General features: G+C 44.2%; 1 protein-coding gene across 1 annotated transcript; it reads right to left on the bottom strand.

Moving 5' to 3' along the window:
- Positions 1–613: 613 nt before the first annotated feature.
- LOC147889843 (uncharacterized protein At1g76660-like) lies at positions 614–3,930 on the bottom strand. Its single transcript, XM_087391878.1, has 3 exons — positions 3,507–3,930; positions 2,828–3,379; positions 614–2,499 (listed from the first exon to the last, which is right to left on the bottom strand). The coding sequence occupies exons 2-3, from the start codon at positions 2,918–2,920 to the stop codon at positions 1,960–1,962; spliced, it is 633 nt and encodes a 210-aa protein (XP_087248004.1). The 5' UTR covers positions 2,921–3,379; positions 3,507–3,930; the 3' UTR covers positions 614–1,959.
- Positions 3,931–23,768: the final 19,838 nt, after the last annotated feature.

Here is a 23,768-nt window from a genome sequence, read left to right as displayed (position 1 = left end):
CCCATAGCGGCTTGTATGAGTCACCTGTGATTGTGCTTTTGTCTCATAGGCCCACAAGGCCTTCCGAAGACGTAAATACATCTCTCTCTCTCTCTCTCTCTCTCTCTCTCACACACACACATACACACACACACACACATATGTGTGTGCGTGCGCGTGCATGTGGGTACATGTACGTGCGTGTATCAAAGGCAGAAAGGTTGAAATCCTTCTATTTAACTTGCCAACAGAAGAGAACTAGCTTCTCACACTCATTTCATTGCCTATAACTTACTAAGTACAAAATCCACATATTGAAGACAAGGTATCCATGAAAACCTTCACACAAAACATAAACTCGCATAAATTGTAGTCACATTCAGCAATGAAACCTGCCTTCTTACAGATGACATGTAAAGCACATAAGGCTTCAAAAAACAATGGCAGAAACCACCTGGAAACAGGAGGACAAAGGTTCTAATAATTATAATCGATTAAACAAGTAAACCCAAATCCTCAAACCATTGATCACCGATTTCTTACAATCTCAATAGCCCAGCATGTCGTACTCGTTTCCGTAATATTAAATCAAGTTTAAATGTAAGTTTATACACCGATTTCCTAGAATCTCAATAGGCCAGCATGTTGTACTCGTTTCTGTAATATTAAATCAAGTTTAAACACCATGAGAAATGTAAGGGCAAGAATCCAATTGTTAACCAGACAAAGCACAGCACAGACCTTTACACGGGGGAGAGCAGCAACTCCTGTTAGATCTCTTCTTTTTTGGGGGGTGAGAAGGTGGGAAGGGGGTGGGGAATAAAGATAGGATTTGAAATCCTGTCGCTACTGGATATATTCACTGAGGAAGGTTTCGAAAATGCTGCCAAGCTGTGGAAAATGCACTACATTTCAGAGTCATGTATACCCTATAACTTAAAGATGTGTCCACTGAGGAAGGTTTTTGAAATTGCTGTCAGGGCGCACTGTGAGTTCAAAGGCAGTGGAGAGTTCATTGCATTTAACAGTCACCTCTCCACATCTCCGGCAACCAACTGCTTCAACATTTAGAACATAGTTTTTAAAGCCATTTTGCAGTTGCACATCTGGCTTTTGGTGGAACTCTTGGAGCCCAGTGCAGAAATCTTGCTTTTCCTCTTCAAATTGTGTTCTGTGATGCTGTTTCAAACCACATTCCTTGCTAGTCTGAGGAGATATTGATGATTTTGACAAACCTTCAAAATGAGCAGCAGTAACATTTGAAATTCCTTCAGCTGTAAGGTTCGCCTCTCCTCACTTGGAAGTCCAGTCAAATGTAGCCAGTTTTCTAAACCTGTATCCTCTCTCTTCAATACTGCCTTTGTTAAACATGTTGTCAAGATTTCTTCGCTTGCAAGTTTTCCACAAACATCCTCAGAATCAGCAGAAGATGGCTCACAGGGTCTATAAGAAGGAACCTCATCAAGTTCTGTAATCATGGGCCTTTCTGCCTCTCTTTCATTTTTGGACAAAGGAACATTAACTGAGGGGCTGGCATCCCTGTATTGCAACGTCTCAATGGTAAGTGAAAAACTGTTACTACATGTCGACCCCTGCAACCCTATATCACTCCTGAAATTCACATCCACATCTCTTTCACAGCTTGTCCCATTGAATTCATCTAAGAACAAAGTTTTCCGAGACCCATAGTCTGAAGACTCTGGTGAATTAAGGGGAAACGTGGTGATGGATGCACCTGATTGCACACTTAATTGTGCACTGAATTCTATATCTGGCAGAGCAGAGGATGTACCTGAACCAGTAAAACCTGAGGCAGGGGATATTAAATTGAACTCTATATCTGGCAGAGGAGAGGATGTACCTGAACCAGGAAACCCAGAGGCATGGGATATAAAATTGAGCTCTATATCTGGTAGAGGAGAGCATGTACCTGAACCAGGAAAACCTGAGGCAGGGGATATTAAATGATCAACACGAGTTTCATGAAGCTCTGAGATCACCTGCTGCAACCTCACCAGGAGAGGCAAGTGAAAAAGAAGAACCTGGTGACTTTTTCTGTCGCATAACAGATTTTGCCTCAAGAGACGAAGCAAGCAACTGAGCAAAAGGAACGTCAGGAGAAGAAGGTGTTGTCAAATGTGCAAGTTCAGGGGGAGGGGTCAAAGATGCAGTAGAAGGCTCTGTGGTAAATGTGGAGAAGACTGGCGGGGAGACAAGCTGTGTTTCATGTGCATAGGGCCCAATTGTAAACATCATATTGGCAGGTCCAGGAGAAAACATGCCTTCTGAGGCAGCAGATAATGGGAGAGTGAAACTTGCAGGAGACTGAACAGATGAATTGATAAGAGAGGCAGGGGAAGATGGGGGAGCTAGTGAAAGACCCGCTTGAGCAGGCCCAACCGTTCCCCATCCCCCTGATGAAGCTGCTGCTCCATCTGCGTTTAATGCAGGCACAATCTGTTTGCCTCGCTTTTGTGCTCCAAAACACCAGAATCTGCTCCAATAACCTTTCCGGCTCCTCTGAGATTAAACGCAGACATGAGTTAGACAATAATCAAGATCTATTGACAAAAGAGACTCCCTACTGGGAGGCCAAATTGAGTTCCAACAAACATTTCCAACTCCTATGAAATTAAACAGACATGCGTTAGAAAAAAATCAAGATCTCTTGACAAAATACTCTTACTACTGGGATGTCAAATTGAGTTCCAACAAACATTTCACACTACATTTTCGTGGTGGCGGATAATGTAACGCAGCATACGATGAGGAAGGGAATATTTCCGCAATCAACCGACTCTGCAAGACATCGAGGGAAATAGATCGCAACCACGGTAGTCATGCGCACCTCCTCGGGAACGCGATGACGAGGATCCGTTGAGCTAATGGCAGCCGCTACTCTGTTAATCGCTGCCGCAGTGTCGCTCCCACTGTTGGCCATCGCACAACCCTTCTTTGCGCATTCCTAGAAATGGCCGGAGCATTTTAGCCTACCCTCTTGTGACCTCCATGTATAGTCTGCAAGCCTCTGAATCCCATTCTCTATGTCGAAGATTTGCTTGAAAGCCCGCATGCTCTACCCAGTCCAGCCGCCACAGACAACCCACTTCGTCTTCAGTACTTCTAGCCATCGCTACTTCACTCCTACGTTTCCTCACACCATGTGTCGCCCTCTTCCTCTGGCCTGCTGACCCAAAGCCGCCTCCTCCTCCTCCTTCAGCGTGGAAAAGATTCAACTGGAGAGAGGGACCACCACCGCTCCGCAAATCTCTCTCTTTTTCCCGCAGGGGGTCCCCAATGATGGATCCCCGCCATGCTTGCTATACTCTCACAATCCCCAACCTTGGTCAAACACCCTATTCCCTCAAATTTACTTTCCAAATTCCAACTAGCTAATCTCCTGCAAAATCATCCTCAATCAGCGTCGTACAGCGAATATACTACTTTAATGCTTGCATAATAGGGCCCCCGGGCCCCAGCTAGAAAAACGGGCTATTAATTAATTTGTTTGTGTGGCGGGGGGCTACCTTGGTCAATTAACGTATGGATGATTCATGCGATTCATTTAGGCAGTGCGCGTGGGCTCTGAAGCTTCCGTTCGAGAACATTCCAAGGTGCATCAGGAGCCGATATAGAGGGGGGAGAGGATAAGTGAGAAGCAGGAGGGAGAGTCCGAATGAAGAGGACGAAGAGGAGCTTAGCCTAGCAATGATGATCACCCCCACAGCTACACAAGCCAGCAACCCCGTACCTGTATACCCCCTGCCACCACCATCCACCCCCCAAACACGAAGATCAATCTCCTATCATCGCCCGTCCAGATGCCGAGGCAGCGGCCAAGATGTTCATTATGGCAGTCGTCGTTGCTGTCGAGGGAGGGGAGTAGGATGGAGTGGAGGGAGGAAGGGAGCGGGGATGAGAGGCGAGGGAGGGACAGGCATCGACGGATGGGGACGCGGGGGAGGGAGAGGCAGGGCTGACTGGCTGAGAAGGCCAAATTAATTAAAATTGGCCTTAGGTTATTTGAGAATGAATGAGGAGGGACCACGATACACGAATTTATTAATGCAAAATAGGTGGATATGCGAATAGGTGGATATATTTGCTCACTAGTTTTTTTATTTAATTAAACTCCTACGCTAAGTGCAGCTTGGATAATGGATTACTCTAAACGACTAGGCTGACCACCGCCTACCAAAATCTTGGAGGTAAGACTTAACAAGCGCAAGAATCAGTGGGACTCTAAACCCAAGTTGAACTTAGTGTTGAAAAACCAAGCGATTTCTGACTTCCAAATGTTGATCAGGGCGGCTGCCCTTGTGTATGGCCATGAGGTTGCCAAGGTTGAGGGGAGCCTCCACGTGCCCTCGAGCAGAGGCATCGCCCAATGGGAGCCCAATGAAATCTATCCATCAGCCTCGCACTTTGCCTAACTTGCTCAATTTTCCTCCAAATCTCTCTTACCAGCTGGCACAACTGCTTGCCGCAAAGTGCACACGCAGGATTGAGTTGGATTCTTTTTACCAGTTTGCTCCTAACTGGCATCCACTAATTCATCACCTTCCATAGCAAGAATTTTGCCTTTCCAATAGCGCAACCCTTCCATGTCCCGCAATCTCGCCCTCCACTAGGCCGAGCTATGTCTCATATCCCACCTCTTGTTCAAGCGAGCTGTGCCGCTTACACCTTTGTTCAGCCATCTGTAGATGAACTTAGCCGATTACTGTGACGTTCTCAATCTTACATTTGGTAGACCTATATATATACCGCCTTGTAATTTTCGAGCTCTCTAGGGCTCCCAAGGAACATAGTGCATTCTCCTCCTCCCTCCCTTCTCGGCCGATAGGAATCCTCTAAACAACGCTTCAATTTCCAACCACTTCATTTTTTTAAAGTGCCAAATCGAGGGCACGTAAGTGATCGAAGCTGCCAAGATGTGTTGGACCACAAGGCACCGCACGTTTCAACCCAGACGGATCCCATTCCATGCACAAAGTTTGGCCTTCACTCTGTCCTTGAACCACTCGAAGTGCTAGAGCAAGGTCACTGCCATACCTATCGGGGCTCGAAGGTATCTAATTTCCTCCCCTCTCTGAATAATCTGCACCCCTAGGTCCTTCATCCATGGGGCAGCTGGGTCAAGGCTTGAACTGATGGTGAAAGTCTTCGACCAGCTATCCAGATGCTCTGCAAAAATCCTCGATGATGGTAGGAGGCGAGAGACACATTCTTGATCTTCCTGAGTGAAGGACACTGTATCATCGACGAATAGCTGATTGCAAAATTGGCTCCTTGAGGGGAGACCCTGCACAGACCTGTTTCTTTATCATAGCCAGAAGAGGCATAGTGCAAAGCGCGAATAGCAATGGTGCCAACAGTCAACCTTGTCGGACGGATCTCATGAGCTTGAAACGCTCGACTGCCCCACCCCCATTAATGCACAGCACCGCGCTGGAATTCCCAAACAAGCATTTGATCAGCTTCACAAACCCTGAACCAAACCCCAGGCGCTCAAGCATCCCCAAATGAAGTCCCACCTCATTCTATCATAGGCCTTGTCGAGGTCTATGCCAAACATGATCACCTTTTGAGCCTAGGCACACGCATGATCTAGAGCTATCCCAATATTTAGGATATATTTTTGTAAAAATCTCTCCCCATGACAAAGCCCGTCTGTTCCTTGTTAATCACTGTAGTGCATACTTCCCGAATGTGCATCGCCAGCGCCTTGGCGATAGTCTTGTACAAGTTGTTTTGTTATGGGCCTCCAGTCCCCCAGCTTCAGCCAAGACTGCCATTTTGGGAAGAGTTCATGAGTCCCGAATCGACATCCATAGATAGCGAGCCTCTTGCCACTCCTATTGAGGAACTATCTCAACATCATATGTTCAATGTTGTGCATAGCACTAACACATAGAGTGCTATAAAGTAAAGGGTTAGAAACCCGAACCCTATCCCTAAGGGCTTTGTATATATTCTACATTTTCAACTAAATCTAGTGTACAGTTAGTCATTTGTAGTGTGCTCTCTAGCTATGCCCTCTCTCCTGCTCTCCACTCTTCTCCTCTCCTCTCTCTATAGTTGTTCATGAGTAGCCTGACCTATCTACGAATGGGTAAGAGACCCGCTCCGCTGGGTCTCAAGGTGATAATTAATCACTTCGTTGCTTCTCATCTCAAAGGACTCAAATTATTTCTATCAACCTCTCGTCGCTCGCGATTAAGCTTCATTCCGCTCAGCCTCTCCTCACTCCCCTCCAACCTCTCCTCACTCCTCTCCAACCTCTCCCTCTCTCCTCCCTGCTCGCTCTCCTCTCCCCTCTCCCTCCCCTTCCTCTCCCTTTGAGGAATTATATATCTATATATTATATAAATAATATTATATATATAAAGATATACATATTATATATTATAATAAATATGGACTATATTGTATTCTCTCTCTCTCTCTCTCTCTCTCTCTCTCTCTCTCTCTCTCTCTCTCTCTCTCTATCTATCTATCTATCTCTATCTCTATCTCTATCTATCTATCTCTATCTCTCTCTATCCTCTCCTCTCTCTCGCTCTTCTCTCTACTCTCTTTATTATAATATTATATATATATTATATTATATATCATATAATTCATATATTATTATAATATATATTATCTATATATATATATATGCTCCTCTCTCTCTCTCTCTCTCTCTCTCTCTCTCTCTCTCTCTCTCTCTCTCTCTCTCTCTCTCTCTCTCTCCTCTCTCTCCTTTCTCTCCTCTCTCCTCTCTCTCCCCCTCCCCCTCCCCCCCCCTCTCGTTGCATTACCCGTCTATGACGAGTTAGAGACCTGCTCCACCGGGTCTCAAGGTGGGATCTTAGGTTGCCTAGGAATGAAATAGTAGTTTTTATTTATAAATCTCACTATTTCAATAATGTTTGGGTGATTTTCAAAAGGGATCTAAGTCATTGCTCATCTCTCTCTCTCTCTCTCTCTCTCTCTCTCTCTCTCTAACTTGGTGACACATGGCACATTGATGTGGCAATGCGACCATTCTACAATCTGTGCATTATCGACCTTCTATCTTAGCCCCTCTTATTACATGTGGAGTAGTTTTAGCCCATCTTTTAGAGCCCTCACAATGCACCGCATACTTCATTGTCATAGTTCAAATTTAAAAACATCAATAAATTTATTTTAAAAATGCCTTATTGCCTTGTTGCCCACCTCTCTCTCTCTCTCTCTCTCTCTCTCTCTCTCTCTCTCTTGCTCTCTCTCTATCCATCTATCTATATATATATATATTATATTATATTATATTATATTATATACAATATATTTTATAATATAATATATATGCACTGGTCACCACGTGTCCACCGCAATCATCCTCGCATTTGCTACCTCTGCCCCCATACACGCAGCTCCAACCCTACACGCACACCTCTGCCGTCCGCTGAGTCTGCTCTTTGGCTCCGGCACCCTCTAGATCTCTGCGCATTTGTTGTGACTGCACAGTGTGCAGTCTCTTGTGTGAGCCTCTGGGTCTCTGCGCATTTGTTGTGACGTCGTCTTAGTCATGATCATCATCACTCTCACAGTCTCGCACGTAGCGCCACATCAACGTAAAGCCTTTGACTGTAGGTATGCGCACCTCTGACTGTATGCCTGGGCTAGATGTCTGCCACATGTCAGTATTCCGTGCCGCATGGAACACTGACTCCGAACCTCCGCCTACCTTCCCCGAACCACTCCGAAGCTCCCTCTTCCTCCTCCCGAACCTCTAGAATTGCTCCATTTGAGAACCTCTCCTTAAAGAATAGAGAGATTAACCTTCTATCTCCTCCTTCCTCACGAAGGTGGCCTTCCATCTCCTTCATTCCATTGACCTTCTATCTCCTCCTTGCCCCTAAAGCTGCCTCGTGTCTTTCCACCTCCTCCCCCCTCCAAGCCTCCATCCAGGAGCTCTTTCTTTGTGACACATGGCAGGCTCTCCTCCTCCAAGCTGCCACGTGTCCTCTCTTTTTTTTTTTGGGTGTCCGTGGTTAATAGGTTGAAGATGGTATCAGAGCTCCCTTTCTTTCCGCTGAGGCATTGCAATCCACATGAGAGAGTGTGATAGATCGAGAGATCGAGAGTTCTTGAGTGTTCTCCGTGAGAGTCCACTTCTGGTGAGAGATCTTCATCCATCCTTTGAGAGAAATTTCCCATCATTTGAGAGAGATATTTCCATTCATTTTGTGAGGTTTCATTGAGGGATTTGAGTTTCTTCTAAGAGAGATCACTTTCTTCTTGAGAGATTTCAGTTGAGAGAAAGAGATCTTTCTAGGGTTCATTGAGAGAAAACGAGAGAGATCCTCATTGAGAAAGCTTGAGACATCTGTTGCATTGAGAACGAGAGAGAGTCTCTATTCTGCTCCATGCTGCTTGAGTATTCAGAGACATAGGAAGTACACGAGAGAGAGAGAGATATAGCCATACTTAGAATCTTTTCAAGTGAGAAGTTTTGTTTTTGAGAGGCTACAAAGCCCTACAGCTCCAGCTTAGTTGCAAGGTGGAGTTCAAGGACTCGTACGACCGAAACAGTACTCCTACAACAGGCAGCAAGCTACACGGCCTCGTCTCATGACTTTTGCGGTGAGTCGGCCAGCAATTAGTCGATGTGAAGGCGCCTCCAACGCATCAACAGGATTTATATCTCCTACCACACGACTTCACAACCTGCGAGCGCTACTCCAAAAGCTCCAAAAGCTGGAGGCCTGCAGCTTCTCTAGCCATGAGACAGCCATGACTCCAAGGCTGCAAGCCTGCTCCTTTGCAACGACCTCTCCAACGATCGCCTCGGCTGGCAGCCCTCCAACAACCAAGCCTTAGCGCCAATCAGAAGCTCCTTCAGCAGCAGACAGCTTCGCCTCCCAGACGACGATCTACACAGCCATCTGGTCTCCAACGGACAAACACCGACTGCAGCACCTACGAAGGCTCCAAACGACTCTTCAACAACGAACTGCACCTCTTGACAAGCCAAAGCTCGACTCCACAGCTTCATATCCACCGCCAGCAACTCCTTTAACAACATCTCAAAGCTTCAATCAACGACCGGCTACTCCTGGCAGTTGGACGACCACGGGGCCTTGGACTGCTCCAAAGCCTCGCGCACATGCAGCGTCGCCTCCAACGACTTAGCCTCGAACGTCCGACCACGTAACTCCAATAGCCTTCGCCAACGAGTAACAACCCGTTAGCCACCAACGGGCTCCAAGTGATGCACGATGGGAGCTCACAGTCAATATGCCCTGCAACACCTCACAAGGCTTGACGACCTTCACGCGACAGCCACAGGCACATGCACATCGACTATCCCGCGACTCTCCCATAGCACCGGCTGCTTCATGCGGCGGCCTATGCTCCAAAATTCCATCGTGACAAAAATCTCAACCACGACAAAATCTTTTTTGGATTTCGTGGAATCTTGAAAGATTCCAACGTTCTATGTAACGACACATGGCAGATACCTCTTGCTACATCACCTCACCCTTACCAGGTTGACACGTAGCAACCCCATCTATAGTGCCATGTCATCTAGTAGTCCCATCTGCCACCTAGCCTTATCTTGTGCCATGTCATTTGACTAGTGCCATGTCATCATGCTGACCCAACTATCACATCATCACTGACTGCCACATGGCATCTGCTTGCCATGTCAATATGCCACATCATCAAGTGCCACAATACCAAGTCCAATCAACTTGCTAGCTCAACAGAGTCCACATCATCGTTGCCACATGTCTTGCCACATCAGCACTGCCATGTGGCAGTGCCCTATCAAGAACACTTACCTCTCCACAGGCACTGCTTGTGCACACAGATGACACCTCATCAGGGCTCCACTTGCACACCCCTTTGGCAAGCACACCTCTACATGTGACGCACCCCGCCACCTCATCATTTGCACCTTTTTTTGGCCCCTCCACCTAGATCAAGGCGTATCTCTTAATCCAAGAAGAATTTGAGGGCACTCTAAAAAGAAAAAACACTCGATTTTTTGTGCTCTACGCGATCGTCACATGACATGTACATTTTTGCACAAGTATCATACACTTTTGAGCCTCGGTTACAAATCTACTTCTTGCGCACACATCAACCTCTACATCGACATATCTAACCCATCACCTAAAACAAACAAAGAAAAGGAATTATTTGCTTCTTTTTCATCGCTCGAGGATGGTCTAGATCTAGTTCAGAGTATGTGAGATCATCCATAGTGGAGAGAACTCCAAAGCAGTCAATCGAAGCCATGCCCAAAAATTCCTAAATAGTTTCTACTCGGAGTCAATCCCTTCGCTCACATGCGGTTTCACATCATTAAATTTCCTAAAACTCGACGTTCCATAGTTTAGTGAGTAGACTTCCGAGTTTATGATGTGATGAATGTTGTATTGAGTTAGCCTTCTAGAGCCATCCTAATTTGATTGTATCCACTATACCCATCTAGGAACGAGTATACCTCATGACCCGCCACTTCATCTAGCATGGAATCCATGTATGGCAAAGGAAAGGGGTCTGGTACCATGGCCGCATTCATCTTACGGTAATCTACACAAATCTGTAATTTCTTATTCTTCTTTGGCACGATGACAATGGGTGAAATCCATTCCAAATTCTCGATCGGTGCAATGAATCCCACCCGCAGCAAGCACTCCAACTCCTCTCACACTTGCTTGGGCACATGCGGATTCATGCGATAGCACTCTATCTTTGTTGAAGTCGCATCTGGCTTCAGGTTAACCCGATGCTGGGTAAAATTTTGGATCCAATCCTTTCATGTCAGCATAATCCCATGCAAACACATTGGAGAAATCCCTCAGCAAAGCTATCAATTCACTGCAAAAATCGGCCGTCAACAACATGCTAATTTTGATTGGCTTAAATGCACCATCATCCCCTAGATAAATCGTATCCAGAGCATCTTCTTGCACCTGCCTGATTTGGCTCATGCGTTCCTCGAACTCTCTCTCCTCCTCTACAGGAGATCCCCCAAATCCATATCCGCTACTACTTGCTATTGCTGCTCGGTCACTTCCTCTCGGACTGTGTTGATGGAACCCGCAAAATATTCTGATGCAGGTATCTCTTTGTAATTCCTTCCACATCGATGGTGAATATCGGGACCAACTCCGGATTTGCTTTGAGGAAGGCTTCCTCCTCATCATCGTCCAGTCCATCTGCCATGTTCACTGTCTTGACCAACATTGGTCGCACTGCATCCGCCAAGGGTGCTGCCACTCCCATTGTGACCCGCACTTTCTTCTTGCCTCAAGGCATAGGATGACATTATGCTCCCAGTTTTGCTTAACCTTTGCTTGCCACAACCAGGGCCTGCCCAAGAGTACACTATACTCTGGTGTTGGGGCTTCCATATTGAGCACCACGAATGAGACCACGAACAAGATGCCCGCCACCTCCAAGACTACTGCCCATAAGATTTCGAGTGGTTGAACTCAGCGTTGATCAACCATGTGGCTCCGATTCCCAAGACATCCATCCCATTTCTCGGCAAGTCTTCAAGGTGACTATATTGAACCCCGAACCTCCACCTATCAGAACCTATGCGAATGTCCGGCCTAGTGCTTTTGCTATTATCATCGAAATTCTCATGTCCATCAGAGGGACCGCCAATACCGAAGAGGAATCAGATCCACCTCTTCTGGCTTTGATTCCATGTGGAGGGAGTGTAACAATTGCCGATGGAATCCAGGAACCAAGTTGAGTAATCTACCCAACAAAATCTGGATCGGTGCTTCTAGAATGCATTCTAATCCTGGCTCCCTTTGTGCAGAATTCACCCGCTTCTTGGCTTGGTTAGCCACCAACAATGGAGTTGCTTCGATAGCCTTCAAACCATTCCCCTGGTAAATGAAGTTTGAATATCCCTTGTGCCATCTCCGACTCTGGTTGGACCATCGGCTCCGCGAACTGCACCTTGCGTGACCCAATGGGTGCATTTGCTCACTCGGGTAGCTGCATCAAGGGTGGCTCCTCCATCACCAACTCGCGGACTTGTCGTCGTACTTGCTCCTGTACTGGCCAATCCAACAACTTGTCGCCTTTCGTGGGGGCCGGCCCCTGCAGCTTTGTGTACCTGCACGAGTGATTATACTAATCTCCGAGCATACCAACGGGTCATCCTCAACAATGTGCACCATGGAAGTACTCGGCATTTCCCCCATCAACTTTTGTTGCTCTGCTCCCATTCCTGAGCATCCAGGCATTTGTTCCACCAATGGCCTTTGCCCAAGCAAAACAAGCAAGTTTTTGGTCGATTTTGGCCCTGACCTCCACTACCATATCCGCGATTGTGGCCATCGCCGCCATCGCCTCATTGGAACAATGATTGGGGTAGCTCCTCTTTCACATAAGATGCACCCAGATCCTGTTATTAACCAATTGCTCTTTGGCCACGACCATAATAGTGGCATCCCATAGTGTTGTGGGTGTTGGTTAAGCAAATTGTGCACCAATTTGCATTGAGAGCACACTTAACTGCGGAATGACCAGGATTGCGACAGTGAGTGCACCATATACCTTTCAAACCTTTGGTGACTGATCCTTCTCCGGAAGCCACTGGAGTGCCCTTACCCCCTTCAGAGGCTCGTCGGGTCTTCGTCTCCACTTCAGAGTCGGATTCCTCTGAGCTATTTTCTTCAGAGCTTTCTTCATAGGAGATGGCAACTTCTAAATCTTCATCGTTCGCTATCATCCAACTTCTTAGATTTTGCCAATTTCTTCTTGGTTTTGCTTTTTGAGGATTTGCGGTTCTTGGCCATCCTGCCGTGCAAAGATTCCCTTGCTCGTACTACTTGTGCCATGACCGTCGTTCGTGAGCATCATTTGTGTCCGATCCACTATGGCCAACACCGTATGTAGATCCCGAGCCAACCACGAAATGAAGAAGTTGTTCAGCACCTCTTGATCAGGCCGATTTGGTTGTGGCACACATGAGTAAGTTGAATTTGGACGCATAATCCTCCACATCCTGATCTCCTTGATCCCCAACCACTGCAAAAACTGCTTGCTACTCTCTACCATCTTGTATGCCCATAGTAACTCCTCCTTTTGCTCAGGGTCCTCTTCATCTTGGTTTTTGCACTCTATACATCTTTGAGCCTCCACCATGTCCTACCAAAAGAAACCTACATCATGAGTTTGACAAGTACCTTAAACGAACAGGAAAGATGATAGCCAAGAAAATGAATATTCACTGTCTCTGCTGACTCTAAGTCAGATAGCCAATTGTGAAGCATGTCCTCCTTGAGCTATGTTCCTCCCTCATCTCCAGATCTAGTTATGAGCTCATCCAAAAGTCCTCTAAGATAGAACATGATCATTCTGAATTTTTTTGGGTATGCCATAGATTTCAAGTTTTTGGGATGGTCTACAAAGGTTTAGGGCTAGATTTTAGAATGGGTTCTTATTTGTCTCTCCACTACACTTAAGTAGGGAGAGAGTTTATTGAGCCCAGCCTTCCATTTTATTTTCATACAACTTGACATGTCCACCTCCCAATGGTGTCACTTCATCTTTTGGCTGAGGTGGGTAGTCTTTTCTATTAGCATGTTTTCTGCAGTGCATTGGAACTCTACTCTAGTGTAGTGACGTATGTGTTGTTGATCTTGACATATATGCAAAGATATATGTGCTGGTGATCCTAACATATATGCAAAAATAATATGTGAGCAATTAAGTCCATACATGGAAGTTATAGAAAGAATCACAAATACCTAGGGTGATGTCACAAGAATCTACGCGAAACAAAATACTACTTAAGCACATCACATCAAGGATGTTTTATCAAAGCTATAATATAAAATCCTAGCGAAAGTTTATTTAACTTTTTTTTTTGGTTCATAATTTTGATAGAACATATTACAATCTTATTAGAAAAAAGTAAAATTTTCTTTAAAATTTTTCAAATCTTGGTGAATGTTTCAAACCTTTATTTTTATCAGGGCATACAAACTTTTGACACCAATATAGAAGCTTCACTTCTTAATGAAACTAAAAGGAAAAATTCATCCATACATCACATACATAGCCTTGCCCTTTTTTAAGAAGACTCTGCAACTTTTGAAGAATCTCCAACATCCTGCAATTTTGGTGTTGGAGAAGACATCGGCTGTTTGAATGTCAGAAGCTCTCTTTTGCCATAATCACTTAGCATTTTGGGATCCTTGATCCTGGACATCAAGCCATGCGCTGTGTATGCTAAAAGTGTGTAATATTTTTTCTAAAAGTGTATAGGCATGGACCTTGTCCAAAAGTTCTAATAGCAAACTGCTTCTCTAAAAGAATTATCTTATTTGCATCCCACCCTATGGTATATCCCCCAAGACACCTAGATGGTGCTTTTATTGCAAACAAGCGGAATTCTTCATTATCCTTTGAGTACTTCCTGTGAAATATTACAACATGTTGAAATTTAAATTGTTAAATGTACACTTCTAGGGATGCATCTTTTCCCAACCCCCCTTTGCGTTTGCCTGAAGCATGCCCCAAAAAGTCATCCTCAAACACAAGCTACAAGACAACATTAGCCATTAGAAACACGATGAGCTACAAGGCAACCTTAAGGAAATATGGAATGCTAAATATACATGATTATGAACAAAAAAGCCTTCTAATTCTTGTTCATCAACAAGTAAAGTATCCATCTATAAGTCGATTGATGTGTTGCTCTATTGGATGGTTGTGGTAGCCGGTTCCTTACCCATGTGCATATTGCTCGGTTGGATGGTTGGGGTAACTGGTTCCTTTTGCACGAGCATGATGTTTAATCTCTCTTGAATTTCTTGGAATTCATTTTCACTACGAATGGTTATAATGAGTTGTATCTCTGTACATCAAGGCTAATGTGTCTGCAGTATAGAGAGGAACTCAAAATTCTTCACATTTGAGTCCCATAGTAAATATTTATCTATATCTAGCTCCACAATATTTCATCTTCCTCAATATTTTGTGCAATGATTGTGAGGCAATAATCCTCCCTTATTTAAACACCATTCGAATATTTGTAATCAAAACATAGTCGTTGTCAGCAATATGGTATGTGGGGAGGATTGGAGTAGGAATGAAGTTAGGATTCTCCTATAAATTAGATAAGTGATGGAGCTGCAACCACATTCAGTGTTTTCTCTCCTGGCCGCTTCAGTATCAAGCCTTTGACTTAACTCCCCCTCTACCTCTAAATCTATCTCCTGAATAATCCCATGGGCTTCATCATCCTCTTCCCTATTAGTATCATGTCTGTCCCTCTCTTTTGGTTCCTGCTCATCCTTTCCTCTTGGAGTATCATGTATGCTTTCCTCTCTTGCTTCTTGATTATCCTCCTAAACTCCATATCCTTCAAGCACCATATGAAAATAGCAAATGAAGCCATACATGTAATCGAATAGATGGTATTTTTTATTATGAACTAGATATGCCATGTCCCTTCTCTTTTTATTCAGTGGCACCTTCCATCTCTATTTAATTCCATACCTAGTCTTTTGTAGCCTGGATATCATTGAGCTGCACATACTAAGCACCATCAATCATCACTGCATCCCTTGAAGTGCACTCTGTAAATTACACCTCAATCTCTTCAACATAAGACACTAGCATATCATTGATGGCGGGATCACAGTCAAATATATGTGAGATCTCTGGATGGCAATGATGCTAGAAAACCTTGTACAGAAAATCAAATAATTTTTCTCTTGGTGTTTCTTCAACGTTTGCATCATCACACAAATTTCTATATCGAGATCAAAAAGATCCTTCTGCAAAATGCTAAAAGAGTATTGTTGGCAATGATAAAAATTTCTTGGAGTCCCTACAACGTGATATGGGGGCTCTTCTTAGATCAAAGAGGCTTTATCCACGTTGTGGTGACTTCCAAAAATGGGACATTACCAAAAGAGATATCACATTGTACCGATTTTGAAGGTCATGCATAGGCAATCACATTCATGTAGCACAATTCATTACATTTGGAAAAACTTGTCATCTAAATAAGTAGCCCACAAAATGGGGCCTCACTTGTACGTTGAGGAGCACAATCTCGTAGTAGTGACTTGTAGGTGTCGATGGATCAATCGAGGAAGACACTTGAACTAAAGGAACTCCAACAGAATGCTTTTGGAAGATAGTAGAAAGAAGTCGATGGGGAAGGCACTTTAGCTGACAAAGAATGGCTTTGTGATGGGGAAGACAATTGAACTGAAAGAGAATGACTTTGCAGACGGGGAAGACACTTGAACTAAATGCATTTGGAAGGCAATAGAAACAATAAGAATGACTTATCTAAGTAGAAATGACACTTAAGGGTGATGATAGTCTTAAGGTGTTTGCATGGGGGAAGAGAGTGGACACCTCCTTGTCAGACGTGTGTCATGCTTGGATTCATTATTTTGTCATATTCAAATATATCTACCAGGATCACTACTAACACTACAAAAAAATGCAACATTCGTTCTCATAATATTTGTCTAAATATGATTGCCTCTAACAGGTTTTCACTACACATCAACTTACATGCAACAGATGCCTATTTATGGGTATTTAACACTCGCTAGGCTTGTTCTATTGTTTTCATTAGACCTCCTTAGCTTTTGCTTCCTCAGGTTCTGCACAACCATTTCTTACCCACGTTGTACATTGAGTGCCAATCAGTAGCACATTACTACATGATCTTTCAATTCAAAGTGTTCCTTTGTTTCCAACTTAAATCGTTTTCCCTACCTTTGTCTAGGACTGTAGAGTCAAATTGATGTATGGGTGTGTGCCTAAGGGCTAGGAGTGTGTGAGAGTAAGTGTGCTAAGTGGGTAAGGATTCTAGTAGGTGTGATTTGAGTAAATCAAGGAGTATGGTGAGTGAATGAGAGAATGTAGGGATTGATTGAGAGATTTGAGGAGTTTGGTGCTTTGTAATTTCTTGCCTATATAAGAGGCTCATATCATGAATAAAGATTGACTTGCTTTGCCTCCATTCTGCTCCCATACTTCCCAACATGTGGTATCAGAGCCTCTAGCCACCTCTAGCAACCTCTAGCCATGCTCACCCTAGCCTCACCGATGAAGAGTAGCTCTCCCAATGGAGCTTCCATGGAGACTTGAAGATAGCGATCTTCACCATGACATAGTGTTTGCTATGTGAGTTGAAAGATTTGTTGCCCCGAGCATGGAGAACTACCCCGACATAGTGTTTGCTACATGAGAACTTCTGCGCATCTTCCTCAGTGTTTTCAGCACCATCCTTTGCTGCACATTTTGGGCCATTCTTCTTAGCATTCTTGCCCACAATGCCTCAGTCACTTAGCTGGCATTTGCTGCATCTACCTACATGAAACTGACCTGCAAATCCATTGAGCTGTCCCACAATACTACTACTCAATATTCTACCATGAGCACTTAGCAAACTATCCCACAATCATGCTAACTTGCTCGCAATTCTTCTCTGTCATTTTCGCCGCCCAATCGCTTTCCTATCTGCTGGACTTCTAGCTGCTGTGATGCTGCCCTTTACTTGCTGTAAACCCATGTGACAGCTCTGCCTCTCATCTCTATCAATTTCCGCTAGCAATAGTCACCAAATCCACCACCATTTCTCTACTAAGTGCCTCTGACTTCTCTCATATATGTGTTTTAGTTCCCTGAACTCTGGTTTCCAAAAATGCATTGAGTATCTACCTTGCATTTGATGTTATAATTGTTTTGGTTTGATTCTCCAAACCAATCAAAAAAAGGAGGGGTGATAATCAAATCTTATAAGAGTTTAGACACTACTTTCTACTAAAAGTAAGACCTACTCATTATTCAGTATCTCTCCAACATACTTTAGCTATGAGATGATCTGTTTTAGCTCTTGCCAAACTTCAATCCCCAAACAGAAATGCATCAGTCTGAGGTCTGTCATTTCAAACTCTCTTCCTAGCAACTTCTTTGTCTACGAGATCTTTTCTTTATGGTTCCCTGTTTTGACAAGGTCGTCCACATAAAGGACCACGATCATACACTTGTCTCCTCTGTAGATATACAAATTTGCATCAGATGGGCTCCTCTTGAACCAGTTTTGTAGAAAGTAGGCATCAATCCACTGGTACCATGCTCATGGGGCCTGTTTCAGCCCATAAAGTGCCTTCTTCAGTTTACAGACTTTACCTTCTGAATCGGGGATCACAAAACCTAGTGGTTGTTCCATGTATACCTCCTCCTTGAGATCTCCATTCAAAAAGGTAGATTTTACATCCATCTCAAACACGGGCCAACTTCCTTGTGTTGCTAAAGCCAAAACATTGCGAATTGTGGTTAGTCTAGTTGTGGGAGAAAAAGTATCTTAATAATCAAAACCATGTACCTGTGCGAATCCTTTTGCCACGAGCCGAGCCTTGTACTTATCCAACGTGCCGTCGGACTTGTACTTGGTCTTGCACACCCACTTGGTGCCGATGACCTTGCATTTTGGTGGTCGATCCACAAGGTCCCAAGTGTTGTTCTTCATTATGGAGCCATACTCTGACTACATAGCCTCCATCCACCTATCATCACCCTGTGCCTCTTCAAGACACTTGGGTTCTTCAGCACGGAACACCTCTATCATCAAAGCGTAGTTGACCAAGTGTTCCTGCGCCCTTCTTTGCTCCTCTAATCTCTTGGACCGCCAGTGGTGTTTGGATGGTTCCTCCTCAATGGCTGGAGGTTCTCTGCCATCCAAAAACTGCTTTACCCACTTCGAGAATGGCCATTGCCGTTGTGGTCCTGCAGGCTCTTCTTTCTCTTCTTTATCTTGAATCCTCCCAATCACCATAGGGGGAGTTCGGTCTACTATTGGTGGTTGTACTGGATGGATATCCTGGTCCTGGTTGTCTGGAAAGGAAACATCCTCCTCCAATTGATGCGGCTGTTCTAAGAAGATCACATCGCGACTTACTATTACCTTCTTGGTAATAGGATTATAGAGATGGTAGCCCTTTGCCTCTTCACTGTAGCCCAAGAAAATACACTTTCGGCTCTTCGGTTCCCATTTGGTCCTGTTAGCATCAGGGACATGCATAAAACAGTCACATCCAAAAACTCTGAAATGTGCAGCTGAAGGTTTCTTACCAGAAAAGGCCTACAGTGGAGTCATCCCATTCACAGCCTTCGTGTAGCTATGATTTAGAATGTAAACTGCCATGTTACATGCTTCAGCCCAGAAAGTCTTTGGCAAATCTTTCCCTTTCATCATACTCCTGCCCATTTCACAGATGACGTGCATCTTGCACTTTGCTACTCCATTTTGCTGTGGTGTATGTGGCAAGGGTTTCTGCCTCTTGATCCCGTGACTTTTGCAGTAACTTTCGAATTCACTTGATGTGAACTCACCACCTCTGTCTGATCTCAACTTCTTCACCTTTCTCCTCGTTTCTTTCTCGACCATTAAAATACCATGTTTCCTAAAGAAATACTATTTTTCAAATCTCTTGAAAAACATGCTCGGATAAACCTGCTCATAGGTTTTTGCTCATAAAATTGATGCATCCCTTCCTCAAATGCTTAGGCACAATATGTCGATTGTACCAAGCTTTCCTTCTACAGTGTATCACCATTTGTGGCCAGGCAACTCGGAGACGTAACTCATTCAAGTGGCTTAGCTGATGCATTCACCCCTTGATTGCCTTTGGTTTACCTAAATGATGCTTGGGAGCAACTCAATGACTCAGAACTACAAATTCCAAGGGAACAACCGCCTTCAAGCCAAAGGCCATTCAAAAAGGTGTAAGATTGGTAATTACCTTGCAAGTAGTATGATAAGCCCATAAAGCAGAGTGTAGCTTGGTATCCCATTCACCTTTAGCAGATTGCACTGTCTTAGTAAGAATGAGTTTTAATGTCTTGTTAGTGGACTCGGCTTCACCATTGCCATGATCATAGTAAGTAATGGAAACTGTATGCATAATTTTGAATTCCTTTTTTAGAAATTGCATCACATCATGAGCAAATGTGTACCTTGATTTCTCACAAGCTGCAAAGAATCCATACCTACATATGATTATCTCATAGACAAATTAGTTGTGCTTTACCATCGATGTGTGCGTCAATATTAACATTTTTATTAGAATCAAAAATATGTATATTGATTGAAATTTTGACTTAATTAATGACGTTAATATCAACTCTAATATAGATAGTTTTTTGATGGATTTTAGAGTTTGAAAATGTTAATAGATTGGTTAACAATATGCCACTACTGGTTAAGTGATGTGATTTGATGGACAGTGGCAAGTCCATAGAGCCAGGATTATCTTGGAGCTCGATGGGCCCAAGAGGATGGTAAAAGAATGAGAAGAGAGAATGGTATAAAGACATTAGGGCTGGCCCTCCCTTCAAAAGGTGACTTGTATAAAAGGCCAAATGGTTGACTTGTATAAAAGGCCAAATGGTTGACTTTGGTCTTCATTGTTATATGCACAAGTTTGGAATACAACCTCCCTCTTCTCTTCAAGAGTGTCTTTGGGTGTTCTCTTGTCGCCTTTGTAGTGCCTTTGTGATTGCCACTCCATCTCCCTTAACACTCTCCTTTTCCCTTCTCCTTCTCCCTCCCTTCTGGCCTCTCTTCTCTCTTCTCCCCCTTCCCTCTTTCTCTCTTGGAAATGCATTGCAACAATCTAGGGGCCTCTTGAGTGACACATGCGGATGGCTCATGCCTTACATTGCTCTCACAAGGAGTACCTTGGAGTGGAGGTTCCATCAACATTCCTTCAAGATCCCCATGACACATGAGTCACCATCAAGACTACACATTTTTGGCGCTGCTACCGCAGAATGGAGGTATGTTTTTTCATTGCACTTTCTTTCTTTCGTAATCTACCTATTGCACAAGGCTTCAAGCTTAACTTGGAGCTTTGATAGTGGAGTTGTAGGAGAGGAAAGAGTGAGGAAGTGTGAATTTGGATAGAAAAGTGAGGAAAACTATCAATTTCTGTTGAAAAGTCTTTTTGATCATTTAAAACTTGTTTTTTATGTTTTTAAGTGTTTTGAGTTTGTAGAAAGATAGTTTGAAAGGTTGCTAAGGAGTGTATGGTGTCAAAACTCACAAAAAACAACCAACTGAGGAATTAACCTAAAAATCAAAGTGGTTTTGAGTGTTAATAGTCACCTCTTCAAGAAATCTCTCATTTTGCAACCAAATGTTGTTTTCTTTCTTTCTTTTTGCATTGGGTAGGTAGATTAGGTAGTTTAGCATCCTCCCATCACAAAAAAACATGAACAAAAACTTCCAGATCATCAAGAATCATCAAAAACCAGTCGGCAAAATTGCATATTCCTATCCCCATGGGTCGTCTCGCTATCCCACCAGTCCAACTTGCATGGACCCATCACCATAGCTCTATCCCACTAGTCCAACTTGCTTTGGACCCATTGCCTTAGCACTATCCCACTAATCAAACTTGCTTTGACCCATCACCTTAGTGCTATCCCATTGACATGACACCTATCAGTACCTAACCCACCGCCCTAATTAAATACTGTTCGTCAGCTATCTCGCCAATCAAACATGTGTTGACTCGGTGCCATAAGGCTATCCTGCCGATGGTTGCCATAGCCCTATCCCCAGAGGTCGTCACCATAGCCCTATCTCATTGGTCAAATAGGCATTGACTCATTGCCATAGCTCTATCCCATTGGTCGTTGCTTTAACTCTATCCCGTCGACTTGCTATCCCCACAGGTCATCAACATAGCTCTATCCCACCGGTCAAATAGGCATTGACTCATTGCTTTAACTCTATCCCACTGTTGCCTTAATGTTATCCTGTCGATCAAACATGCATTGACCCAGTGCCATAAGGCTATCTCGCTGGTTTAGCTCTATCCCCATGGGTCGTCGCCATAGCTCTATCCCACCGGCAAACTTGCATTGACCCATTACCTTAGCACTATCCCGCCAGTCAGATAGGAGTTGAATCATTGCTTTAGCTCTATCCCACGTCTCGTCGCACCAATAGCTCTATCCACACAGCCCTAGGGATAGCTCTGGGAACATAAAAATAAGGAAAAAGCACATGAAAATTGGGACCTCGAGAATCTAGAAATGATGAAATTTGCATGCAAATTGCATTGAAATAACCCCCATTTGCCACAAGGGGCTACCACCCCTTGACCCCACATCAAGGCAAACTCAACCTAGAATTGAGGCCTCCACTGTGCCAATGAACACATGATCGTGAGATCACGAAGAGTCCCTCAAGCTCACCCTTAGCCTAAAGATAGTGCCTCAAATACCATCTTGTCGACCTCCATACCAAGCTTGGCATCCTCAGGGTCAACAAGCTCAAACGTCAGTTCTCGCTCATTGTCAGAACTACCACCAAGTGAATTATCCACCTCTCAAAAGAGACCATGAGTCAGGATGAATACATGGGTGAACCCTCTAATGTTAGAGCCTCAGTGGCTCTAAACTCCATTCCCACTGATCTCCACTCTCCTACCCCATCTACAGCAGTAGCTACATTAAGGGAAACCTTTTCCAATATCATGGGAAGGTTTGGATTGACAGACCCAATAAAGTGGCTAAATCCATTTGCTGGACATACTAGGGCAATGTTAGAGGCTCAAATGCCGACCCAACCACCGATGTCAGAAGCAATACACAGGGAGCCAAGTCCCATGATACCTAATGGCAATCAACCCCCATCGTACCAATTTTTTGATGATAGACAATCCTATGGGGATGCAGTTCGACCCACATTCTCACAAGGGTCCCAAATGCTAGAGCAAAGGGAGCAGAGGAGTAACCTTGAAGGCCTACAATTAAGACGCTCCACCTTAGATGCCCTTATGATGCCTCCTTGGCAACAAAACATGGGAGATATTCCCTACCCAACAAGTTCCCCTTATAGGCCTATGCCTACAGGGAACATACCACTCCCTAGAGAACCTCGAGTCCAACCCATTAGGCCCAACCTGACCCAAGTCACAATGACGCCCAAGGTGCTCAACATGGAAGACTTGGCCATAGATCTATTAAACAAGTTGAGCCAACAATGGAAAAAGATGCTCCTAGCAACCCCCATCTATTTCCACAAAGAGATAACATATGGTGTGGGGTATGTACTGGAAATCATCCCACTAAGGAATGCCCTCATCTTAGAGCCAAGCCAACACTCTACTATGCCCATTATTTCGTTGGGGAACTCATGACACATCCTAATGTCATTATCCTAGGGTGATTCCTCAACCCATGTATCAACAAAGGCGGCATCGACCATCGCCTCCACCACAATCCATCCAATCAGGCACAATTGGAAATACAAGGACCCACATTAGCTAATCAAGGGCAATTTAGGGCTCAAAATATAACATTACCCCCCCAGCACTGGGACCTCAACCACGACCACCACGAATTACTCCCCTGAATCAAGTATTGGTGGAAGAACTACCTAGTGATTGGGGAGACCCCAAACCTACCTTTAGTGGAAACAACTATCCCCAACATGGTGACAATGCAAATCATTCTAGCATTATAAGTCACTACATTAAACAAGGTGACCAATACATTCTAGTCTACCAGATGGCACCGATTTCTCAAACAATGGGATATATGAACTTGACCAAGACACAATCCATTCAATGCCATTTGTGTCAAGGGCCACACCAAGCCAATGAGTGTCCATATAAGGGGCAATCTAATCAACCAACTACATGTATACCAGCATCTAATACACCACCACCATTGTGCATTAGGTGTGGTGTGGACCATCTTCTTAAGGATTGCTTGTTGAGAAGGCCATC

Source organism: Dipteris shenzhenensis, chromosome 20, assembly GCF_047967505.1.
Source record: "Dipteris shenzhenensis isolate YYH24624 ecotype China chromosome 20, Dip_SZ_1.0, whole genome shotgun sequence".
Classification (NCBI taxonomy): domain Eukaryota; kingdom Viridiplantae; phylum Streptophyta; class Polypodiopsida; order Gleicheniales; family Dipteridaceae; genus Dipteris; species Dipteris shenzhenensis.
This window is presented reverse-complemented; position numbering and strand designations above follow the sequence as displayed.

Excerpts from the sequence above, each read along its gene's own strand:
- LOC147889843 (XM_087391878.1), bottom strand. The coding sequence starts at position 2,920 with ATGGCCAACAGTGGGAGCGACACTGCGGCAGCGATTAACAGAGTAGCG. Across the intron at positions 2,500-2,827 it reads GTCATCGCGTTCCCGAGGAG|AGGAGCCGGAAAGGTTATTG; the intron begins GTGCGCATGACT and ends GTTTAATCTCAG.